General features: G+C 39.6%; 1 protein-coding gene across 1 annotated transcript; it reads right to left on the minus strand.

Moving 5' to 3' along the window:
- Positions 1 to 4,417: 4,417 nt before the first annotated feature.
- Positions 4,418 to 11,203, minus strand: LOC109287030. The gene is made up of 3 exons (XM_019501950.1): positions 10,765 to 11,203; positions 6,086 to 6,116; positions 4,418 to 5,069 (listed from the first exon to the last, which is right to left on the minus strand). The coding sequence occupies exons 1-3, from the start codon at positions 11,026 to 11,028 to the stop codon at positions 4,702 to 4,704; spliced, it is 663 nt and encodes a 220-aa protein (XP_019357495.1). The 5' UTR covers positions 11,029 to 11,203; the 3' UTR covers positions 4,418 to 4,701.
- Between the last annotated feature and the right edge of the window lie 37 nt (positions 11,204 to 11,240).

The following is an 11,240-nucleotide window of genomic DNA, read 5'->3' on the forward strand; positions in this document are numbered from 1 at the left end:
TACTTAAACTGGTTTATGTGTAACTTTTGTCCCTAGCCTTTGTGTTCAGGAGGAAAACCAAGACACTTTTAATATTATCTGTAACTGTTTCCAAAGCAATAGAGTCACATACCTAAAAAAAAATAGCTTCCAAACCCTGCCTTGCTAAATGATATGTAAGATTTTTGTCATATTACTAATCCCATTGTGGTTTCAAGTACTGTATCTCATTCTGGCTTCAAACTCAAGCCACAGAAAAAGAATGCATGTTAGAGTGGGGAATTGCTTTCCTTATGTACTGAGAATCCAATTGTGCAATTGAAATGTAAGCTCAGAATCCAGCAATTCAAGGTTTTCAAATTAATTTTAGACTGTAGGGTGCAGAGAAAGGCAATGGTACATCAGGGCAGTGAACACAGCAGAAAAAAGAAAATAGATCCTGCAGATCTCAGAGAATTCCTCTCTGAAGGCAAAATTGACCCTGTGCCTGTAGATCTAGCTGCTGTTTCTAGAGATGGAAAAAAATCTGTAGACTATATCTTGAATACTGAAATGTAAATATTTATACATGTTCTATTTGTAGTATTGTACCTGTTCATAAAGTTTGGGTTGGCTTCATTTTATTTGTGCTAAAGAAGAACTAAAATACCAGGTTTTTTTTACTCTGTATGAGTTAAAGGCCCTTATAAGATCTTCCAACCTGTTATCCACTCCTGTCTGAGCCCATGTAGCATATTAAACATCTGTCATAGCAACAGGGCTAATGCAAGGATTTTTGCCACCCTTGGTGTCATGCCTCCCTGTGCCTGACTGAGCACATGTGGTGTTGCCTGCCTGCCCAGAACACCATTTTTGCCACCACGTACAACTTGCCGCCTTAGGTGGCCACCTGTACTGCCTGTCCAGTCCCACATAGTAAGGTTATGGAAAGAAACTATTTTAAAAAATAATAAAATTAGCATTTCCAATTAAACTTTTTTCCAATCAGACCCAACAGATTAGGTATTATACAATCTAATTTGTTGTCTTTTATACTCCTTTGAACTAAATTTCCCACAATGTAAGTCACATGGTGGCATTAAATTACATTTTGTTTTACAGAAAGATGGATTATTATCCCATGTTCCTGTATCTCAAACAAAATATGCAGAGTGGCAAAAGACATTGCTCTTCCTTCAAAAATGTATGGCATTTTTAAAAAATAATTTTTGCATGAGCCACTTGGCTATAATATGTAAGTTTATCTGATAATCAGATAAGCATGTTTTGAAAGTAGCAGAGAAGCAGGACTATAACAGTTTAAACATTTTAAAACCTTTTTCTCTCTAGGTTCTAAAGATGATACCCAAGGTACCAGAACTTGAAAAAAATGACAGATGTACTTTAAATGTAACTTTCTCTTGTCATATTCATGTATAGTAATTGCACAAACTTGCCTGGCACTAGTTACTGAAGGGTGTAGTCAAAACATTATTGTGCAAGTCCCTCTCTGCCAGAGTTCTAATGAGAAGGGAGTGGAAAATCCTGTGCTTCTGTAATAGAAAATAAATAATTGTTCACTGTCACGTATACAGTAATTATTTTAATATTCATGGCAGTGTGATCTAATCCAAATAGGATTTTTGTGTTATTGCATTCTTTTTTTCTTATGGAAGCCTTGGATAAATGCAAATGTATTACTATCCATTACAGGCAGCCAGTTACTTTAAGTACACAAGTATCATTTAAGTTAATTAATTTAAATCTGAGTCATTACTTACTGTAAATGTTAGCCTAAGGTTATGTTTATAACCAGGCTGTCTGCACTTGGGATTGACTTTTTTCATTTACAGTTCAGAACTGCAGACAATGTTGGAACTGGTACATGTGACCTTCCTGTCATGAGAAACGAACATTTTTAAGGTCCAGAGTTGGTTAGCTGTGTTAGTCTAAAGTTGGGGAGTAGGCAGGCATCTTGGATATTCCATTTAAAGGTAGCATTTGTCAGGTTAACACAGTTATATTTCAGACACCAATGTTTTACCTCTTAGATCTAGAGCAGCAATTGACTGTGGCATCTCAGATACTACTGTGTGATAACCTCAGGCATACAATGCTTTTTTTAAAAATGAAAACCACTGTAGAGTCCTACACCATGCCAGTGATAATTAATTAAAATATGCATGCAACTCAAAAACAGGGTTTTTTTCCCAGTCATCCTGAACCAAATGGATATCATATCCTTAGCAATGCACACCCATGCTTCCCCCTGTTTTTACTGCTAGTAGAAGTGATAAGGGATTCCTCATCTGGCCAGCATAAGCCAAACCATTAAAAGGTTCTTCGCATCATGCATCCACATGCTGCTGGACCATTATTGATAGCAGTAATTTTACAGGATTCCTCACTTGCTCAGTATCAACCAGTCAGTTATGATCACGTTTGTATCATACTGGCACACATTTTCTGATTACTACCAAAATTGTAGCAAAGGAGCAATAACAGTGCTTTTCATACACAAATCTTTGATGAGCATTGATTCACTGCAGCAGGTGCTTTTCTTCAGGTGGGCAGGCAGGAGGGAAGATGAGTCCTTGTTCCTGGTGCAAGAGCCAGTTGCAAATCTAATGTTCTGTTCAGCACAGAGACCGCCCCCCCCGCCTTCCAACCACAGCCAGGCTAATAGTAGCAAATTACAACCAAAGAAATGATGGTGCAGCTTCTGCAATCTTTTTTCTTATGGAGGGATAGACTGAGCCTCTTTAATTTCTCCTGAGTTAGCACAGCTCCCTGCCACCTTGCTTCCATGATGATAGTGCATTCAAACTGGCCTTAACATTTTCTGATACTTACTGCCTTACTCGGAAATCAAGTCAATAAGTAGTAGTATCCCCGCTTACAAATGGAAGGATTGTTGGTCAGATGCTGCAGCCCCAACACTGGCAGAGACCAATGGAGTTTTGGGTAAAAGAGTGTCCTTTGTAAACTGCCTTGTTGGTCCAGAAACAAGGGAAAAGTACATTTGCTATTTGAACAAGATCTTGAGATTAAGAGGCATCAGCAAAGTCAGAAAAAACAGAGATCACTCTGTGTGTGTGTGTGTGTGTGTGTGTGTGTGTGTGTGTGTGTGTGTGTGTGTGTGTGTGTGTGTGTGTGTGTGTGTGTGTGTGTGTGTGTGTGTGTGTGTGTGTGTGTGTGTGTGGTTGGCTGCGTGTCCATCTCTTCGAGAATGGTTTGTATTAAATGGAACACTGTTAAGTAGCCCCCTGTATGGAAAGCAGGTGCCTAGTTGTTTAAAATCACAAAACATAGAAAATAAAATCATAATAGTTATAAGTACCTACCCGCCCTTGACCCTTAAATCATGATTCTCTCAACCTACCTCTGTTTTGTTTGAGTTTGTGTGCTTGTTTTTCCTGTAATTTGTTTCAAGAAAATGTTTGACATGTTTGCAATCATTCAATATGGTTATCTGTGAGAAAACAAGCACTGGGAGTGCTTGCCCAGTCAAGGAACAGAAACCATATCTCACAACAGATGACCAGAAACACAGCTGAATCTGAGTATCTTGAAGCACTTTATAAAATTTATTTGAGCCTCACAACATCCCTGTGAGGTAGGAAAATATATTGTTGTTTGATGTACATAGTGGGAAATGGGGGCACAGAGATGGGTATAACTTAACCAAGGTTATGCAGAGAGGTAGTAGAAGAGGCAAGAATAGAACTCAGCAATCACAGTCTTGAACAATTATAGCATATGCTACCCCCTCTGTGCTTTTTTCTACAATTATTCATTCCCATCAATAGGTGACCCTGAATCCCACAGGTGTTTCTTTCTATCTACTTCATCTAGTATCAGGCAACTAGGAATTGACAGTTTTTCAAGCATGATCGATCCCCGGTCTGCCAGATGTTGCCTTATACCACTTTTACAGAATTGTTAAGTTCAGTGTTAGAATAGTTGATACAAAATGGCTAAGACCCCTGCTGGAACCCTGAATTGTATTATGGGTCCATGTGGGCTCTGGATGCACGGTTCTAAAAGAAAATATAGATATCTTTATTTGGTCTGGATTGAAATCCTTGTATGCTGTGAATCATCAGTGAAGATGACACACTGTAGGGAAACTGGGAAAGATCTAGTTTCCTTTGATAAATATGTATGTGAGAAAAGGACAGAAAGTAAAGAAGCTGTGTGTGAGTCCTAGGTGATTTAGGAATTGTCCCTCAATCCCAATTTAGCTTTAAACTGTTTGCTCCCTAGACAGGACTCTTTGTGGGAAGCTTATATACAGAACCTTACATCAAAAGGATCCCCAAGTCATGTCACAAAATGTATCAATGGTGATAGCTTTTCTTCACCTCTAAAATGCAGCCAGTTATACAGCAAGACTTTACTATAGCTCAGAAACGTTAATATACTCGGCACTACAGCAGAACGTAGTGACTATTTTTTCCCCAAGACTTTCTGACTGGCACCTTGCCTGTATCAAGATGTTTCATTCCTGCATTCATGATGTTGTTTCAGAATTGTCTGTCTTTCATTTCTGGTGACAATTGGACAACATCCATCATCATTACTGGTATCACAAAGCCATGTCTTTACTGAGTGCCTGTTTTAGTCACTTTGACAAGATGAGTAGAGGACTGCTAGAAAAACCTCTGCTTTATTCTTGGGTTTGATATGGAGAAAAACAGCAAGTTCCTTGGAGCGTGGCAGGAGCCACTCAGGAGTGGAACCCTAGTGCATTCTGAACAGCCCCCAGTAAGTTATATTGCTTGAGATGTACATCAAATTGTTATTGAATAAAAGGTACAGCCTTTCCCCCTTCTTCAAGAAATGTGGTCTTCCAAAACTGATTGTGGAAGATGCGTCTCCACCTTTTGGCCCAGTAACCTTGTCAAGCAAGTAATTCTTACTGTGCAGCATTATCGTAAAATTGTCATCATCAATACTATTGAGACGGTGTACTGAACTGTACACAAAGTATATGCCATCCTGCAGGATCTCCAACGTATTATGATTATTCTCAGTGATGTTCTGCACTGAATTACTGCAGTTTGTCATGTTCCATTTCCAGAGAACGATGCCAGTGGAATTTGAAGGCCCTTCCATGCAGAAGCCAAAGGAGAAGGGCAAAAAAGACAAGGAAAAGAAACAAGTTGGTTAATTTTATTTCAAAGTCCAGCCCATTTTCTAGCTTTTCCCTTGTTGTTTTATTAATACTTTCCATTGGCTCATTTCCCTCTCTTCTCACCATTTTTTCACCTCTTTGGTTTGAGTACTTTGTAGCCTGGGTTATAGTTAACAAATGAGGAAGAAGGGAAGGAGCATTCATGTGGTTTTTCTCAAAAGATCTTCTCTAGAGAAAGGACCTGAGCTATACAATTCAAATCAGCTAAAATGGTTGGACCTGGGGGTTCTGGTAAATTATATAAGATTCCAACCAAGATTCAGACCAACACCCTGAAGTAAGGGAGTCTTCAAGGCCCAGGTTTTGGTCTAGGCTCATTTCTAGAGAGAAACAAAGAAATGGTGGATTGCAATTCACGGAGGAGACCCTCAGCTTGGTGTAGGTCAGCTTGGCTCCATTGGACACAATCAGAGGTTGAAGGGAAACAGGAAAACTCAATCCTTCTTCCACAGCTGAAAGGAGAGAAGGTTTCCCTCTCCCTGGTTTATATCAGCAGGTGGATGTGGTTATTGCACCTCCTGTTTCAGTCTGCCTGGATCATGGAAGTCAGCATAGCTTGTGTAGATCACCACAAATAAGGAGCCAGCAATGCTTTGCCCCACTTTATCCTACCCTCTTTATCAAGTGAGAGGTTGTTGTCTTTGTGACCAGCAAATTGTGTGTTTTTGTAGGTCTCTTCATGGATACTGGGTACATGGTTAAAATCTTATGGTGTAAAGAAGTTAGAACCAAAGTGCACCCAGTATTAGACTGCAAACACTTTGGGTCTAAGTGTTTGTGGAACACCCATCAGAGTGGAGCTTCTGAGCACTAGCATGATATCAATAATATGTTGATGATCATATTATTTTGATATAGTCACCTTTGGTGAGATATAAGCATGGTAAAAAGAAACAAAACTAGAAGCAACTCCAGTGCCTTGATACTTACAAGTTGCATGAACCCAGCAGATGTCAGAAGTCTGCAGAAAGAAAAAAAGTTTGAGTTATTATATTGGTAAATATAAACAGTGACTTTTATACCTATCAGATAGTGTTCAATTTGCCTGTGAGAACAATCTCAAACAGGGGACGACTGTTTCTTTTATGAGAGGAGACAGTATGGAGTCTTATTTAATTGTCTTCCCCCTTCTATTGACAAAGGAGCTGTCAATCGATGCAACTGGCATTTCTTTCTCAGGCTTTTTTTCCTTTTAAATATTTGGGATGGTTTTGGACTACCTAAGATCAAGCATCTGAATGTCAGTGGTTCTGCCCAAGCATACAGCCTGGGGAATGTAACTCATCTGAGCCCAATAACTTCCTGCCCATGGCAGAGGACCAGACTTGATGATCTTACAGGTCCCTTCTGGTCCTTCGGTTCTATGATTCTAAAAAGGTACCTTTTCTTTACTTAGGTAGGCATAAACATATCGTTCATACTTCCATCTCATTTTAAAGGTTTCCTTCATTACTGTAATATCTAGAACAATGATTCTCAACCAGGGTATCATGGCACCTTGGTTTGTCTGGACATCCTTTTAAGGGTACTACAGAATGCCGCACCAGGTTAGCACTATCAGGTGTACAAACAAGATAAACCCAGAGATTTTGACTAGGGATTTATGCATAGTGTTAAAAATATTCTGACTTGATCTGATCTTTCTGAGTTCTTTGGAACAGAAGAATTGCTCTATTATTTTTTCTGTAGTCAAAAACGAGTAAAGAAAGAATTGGCATTTTCTGAGGGGTGCCTTGAGTCTAAAAAAGGTTAAGAACCCCTGAACTAGAGTATAATTTTTTTAATGAAAACTGAGAGTCTTGAAAATAGTTGTTATGACCATCTGAGTACCACCTGACTAGTCCTTTCTACAGCTCCATCTCTACTGAAGACAATCCTACAGCTTCAGAAACTCTGCATTGAAGAATTGGTTCTTGGTGCATTACTTAGCTGAACTACTGCTTTTCTCTGGGCACATCTACACAATACACTTAGGCTAGGGACAGACATTACACATAAAGCAGTTTAAGTGATCAGAAACTGGTTTAAGCCTGTAACAGAACAGACATTCAGTGAATATAAACCAGTTTGAAAATGTCTGAAACCAATTTGAGATAAACGTAGCTGAATGTAGTATCTGACTTAACTGATTTGGGCAAACCAGTTTAGGCAATCCTGCCTGGCTTAGCCAGAGTCCCCTAGCATCCCAGATGTTTTGCAGTCTTGGGCAGGGCTCTCTGCTCCAGAGCAGGGCTGTCCCTGCCCCTCTGCTCCCCATGCTCCCCAGCTGGAGCTCCAGCAGAGACTGTGGACATAGCAGATTCTGCCTGGCTTCCCTTGCTGCTTGCTGCTCAAGCAGGGATTCCCACTCTCCCCTTTCCCACAGCACAGACCATAGCCAGTAGACAGGACAGTGTCCACTTAGGGTTTTTTGGAGCTAATCAACAGGTCACCTAGTAATGTCCCTCTGTTCCTGCCGTGGAAAAAGTTGTTTAAGAAGAGCTTGGACTAATGAGAGAGGCTTTTGTTTTCTTGATGGGCTGGTAAATGCTGTCTTGTCAACTCCCTGCTGGCTCCCTCACTGGTCAGAAGCACCAAGGGGGGGAACCCCTCCCTAATCAGAGCATCCTGCCAGGGCTCCCCCTCAGCTCAGCACTGGGCAAGGGAAGGCAGGGCTGCTGTAGCACCCCTTGCTTCTAGCCAGAGCCACTGCAGGCATGTGCCTGCATTTCTTCAGTCCAGAGGGAGTGTCTGTATGGTTGCAAACCGGTTCAGCCTAGCCAGGTTAAACTAACCTTCAAAGATTGAATCAATTCAGGCTCAGGCTTTTTTAATGTTTGTCCCTAGCCCTGATGCACAGAAGATTAATTCTATTGTGCATTACCATGGCAGGTAAAACCCATGCAAATGTGCAGTAGATTTAGTCTAATGTGCATTAACATCACTTAAAAACCATTCATCTGTGCTAATGCACAGTAGCACCAATTACAGAGCATTAAATTAAAACAGGTACCCCTCTGAGGTACAAGTATTACAAGAATGCCCTCTGAGAAGTGCTGGTCACATCAGTCCTTAACTGTAGCAATATCTGTTTTATTTCTGGGGTTCATTCAGAAAAGTAACAACTCTCATCATCGTCATCATCTTCATCATCATCCTCTATTGTTATTGCTGTTGCTGTTGTAACACTTCAAAGCTCCAATTGATAATCAGAACTCTTGTTCTTATAAGTACAGAATGCATATATTATTAAAAACACAGCCTATGCCCTATAAAGCTTATAATCGAAACAATTTTTCCTGGGAATCAAATAACCTGGAACGTCAAAGTTTTTTATGCTTCTGTATTGGTGTAGATTTGACCCCTTATCTCTAGCTATGGCCACTTACTGTAGCCATGACACCAAGTCTGGGCGAATTTGCTTAATAGGGAAACGTACAGTATTTTTCATTGACCTAAATTAGTCTAGGGCACAGTCACATGTATCTGTGAGTATTATCATTTTAACTTACTGATTTCTACTGAATTCCCATAACCAGTGCAGTGCTTCTATTTAATTCCATATTCTATTAACCCTGGGTTTTCATTGTAGTATCTGTTCATCTTATAACATTTAGAGAAATGACTCCTTGTTCAAGAGACAGTACAATTGAAAGAGCTGTTGGTTAATAAATGAGCCTTTCCTTTCATAATCTTACCAACATGCCCACAGTTCAAAGATCATTCTACTTGTTGAGATAGCTGCCAAAATCATGGTGTGTCAAAACATCTTAGCGTAAAATACAGTTCTGATCAAACACTTTGCCCTTCTATAGCATCTTTCATTCAAGAATCTCAGTGCTTTGCAAGCATTAGTGAATTAATTTGCACAGCCCTATTTACTTTCTACATTTACAGATAGGGAAAAGGAAGCACAAATCCAAACCAGTTCATCCAAGATCTCCTATGACACTGACAGAACCAAGAACAGAACTGAAATCTCTTGCATTTTACTACTTCACTTTAAATACTAACCTATGCTTCCTCTCTTGCAACACTTGGTATAGCAGCCACAACATTTTATTCTTTCCACTCTTAAACCAGCTGCTTTCTAAGTGTATTTTCAGATGAGGGTAGGAGGACACACTACTAAAGTTCAGATTGCAAACAATTGACTTTAGTGAAACTACTTGTGCTGAGTAATGGCTCAACCTGTTGAGTGAAGAGGCTACAATATGGACCTACGTGATAAGTTTGTAAATAAGTTCACTCAGTGACAAGAACCAAGACAGTAAACCAAGGAAATACCAAAATAAGCAAACATGAGGTCAGATTTTCAAAATCACCCAAACACTATAGGAGCCTGGCTCTTTTTTGAAAGTCATTGAGAAGCGGGCCCCTCATTGTGAAAGTCACTACTGAATATGGGCCCTGGACTTCCTAAGTCACCTAGGAGGTTTTGAACATTGCATTTATATCAAATAAATCATATACTGTGGATTTTGTTTTGCAGGTGGATGGGACTTGATAAATTGATCTTTTCCACACCTAATTATTTTGATTTTTTGGAGGCCTTAGAGAAGTTGGAGTTTATTCAAACTGTGTTCTTTCTGCAAGGGAAAGGAAAAGGAAAGAGGTGAAGCTCATGTGTCTTTATCACATGTGAATCTCCCATCCATGCAGTGCAGTTCTGAACAAAGTACATGTCTCTGAACTCTTGCTCTATGATTCCAGAATGGGTCAGGACAAAGGAGGAAGTACTCAGCACAGCTAACTGGAAAAAAAAGGATGTGCCAGAATCTTTGAAGATCTCTGTTCTGAGAAACAATGCTGCTGTGAGTGCCAAGCATTACCATTCCCATAAGTATGGAGAGTGCTCCTTATTTTATAGAAATAATCTCCTGTGTGACGTCAACATTCATGGCATGTCTTAGGCCATGAACTTCAGGTCTTCCTTGTTAAAGAAAGCAATGAGGAGTAAATAAGTGGAGCAACTCTTCTATCATTCTTTTCTCTCTCCCTCCCTCTTTCTTCTCAGCAAGGGACTGAACTGGGTGACCTTGCAAGGTCCATTCCAGCCTGCTTCCTATTTTTGTACAATATGTTTCAGAAACAGAGAGTAAAATTCCCTGCATCAGTGAGTTGTGGCTTTTGGAACTCCTATCTCTCCCCTCATAAAAGAACATAGAAATACAGAAGCTTGAAGTCAAATAATGAAATGCAATAGAGAATTAGTCTTAGTGACCTCTAATGGGAGTAGCTGGTGTTAGTACTTTGCAAAATCAGGTTCTAGGTGGTTGGATGCATGTTGAACCAAAGGACTTATAGCTTATCCTGCACTTAATAATTGTTACCAGTTTATTTAAAATAATAATAAAAAGAATATTGCCACAGTTGGCACAGTAGGATAGGACAGATGAGAAGGAAAAACCTTGATTTGGGTTTTTTTTTAAATGAAAGCAAAATGAAAGAAGTTTTCCCCAAAGAAATGGTGGAAGCGCCACCTTTTGAGACTTTGAAAGTAGTCTGGATAAAGCATTAGCTCCAAGACAGAATTAGAAGGTTGCAATTACTTGATTCTATGAATGAAGCAATAATAATTAATAAATATTCTATATACTTTGCTTGCTGGAGTTGTCTTTTTTTCTTACCTGCGCAGGATGGGTAAAACAGCAGACTATGCAAAACAGGACCAAAACCAGTGTCAAAAGGAAGAGAGAAATCAAAATACAGACTATCCGATAGCATCTACAGTTCTTTTCTTTGGGACTCTTCATCTCCAGGCAATTTGTTGTTTCCATGTTGCTTCTTGGAGTTGAGATAACTGAAAACAGAATAGCAGAAAAAAAAAGGACTATCAGAATTCCTGAGCTCCTCACACCAAGAATGAGCCAGCCCTGAGCAATGGAAAGCATTATATGCTGGTGCTTTCCCTGGCTAAAAGTAGGAGGAGCTCACATAGTGTTTCATGACTATTTATCTGCTAAAAAAATAATCAGCCAGTATTTCCCCATGAAACTGAAGTACAGAGCGGAACTCGCATTTGGCTTGGTGCCTGAATCTGAAGCTCTGAAATGAAACTCCAGCACCACTGTGCTGTAAAAAAAAAAAAAAAAAAAAGAAAAAA

Source organism: Gavialis gangeticus, unplaced genomic scaffold, assembly GCF_001723915.1.
Source record: "Gavialis gangeticus isolate Ggan-Ray unplaced genomic scaffold, GavGan_comp1, whole genome shotgun sequence".
NCBI classification, from domain to species: Eukaryota; Metazoa; Chordata; order Crocodylia; family Gavialidae; genus Gavialis; species Gavialis gangeticus.

Coding starts and splice junctions, on each gene's coding strand:
- LOC109287030 (XM_019501950.1), bottom strand. CDS start 11,028: ATGCTTTCCATTGCTCAGGGCTGGCTCATTCTTGGTGTGAGGAGCTCA. Junction 6,117..10,764: donor GTTTTACCCATCCTGCGCAG/GTAAGAAAAAAA, acceptor TTCTTTCTGCAG/ACTTCTGACATCTGCTGGGT. Junction 5,070..6,085: donor CTGCTGGGTTCATGCAACTT/GTAAGTATCAAG, acceptor TCTGCATGGAAG/GGCCTTCAAATTCCACTGGC.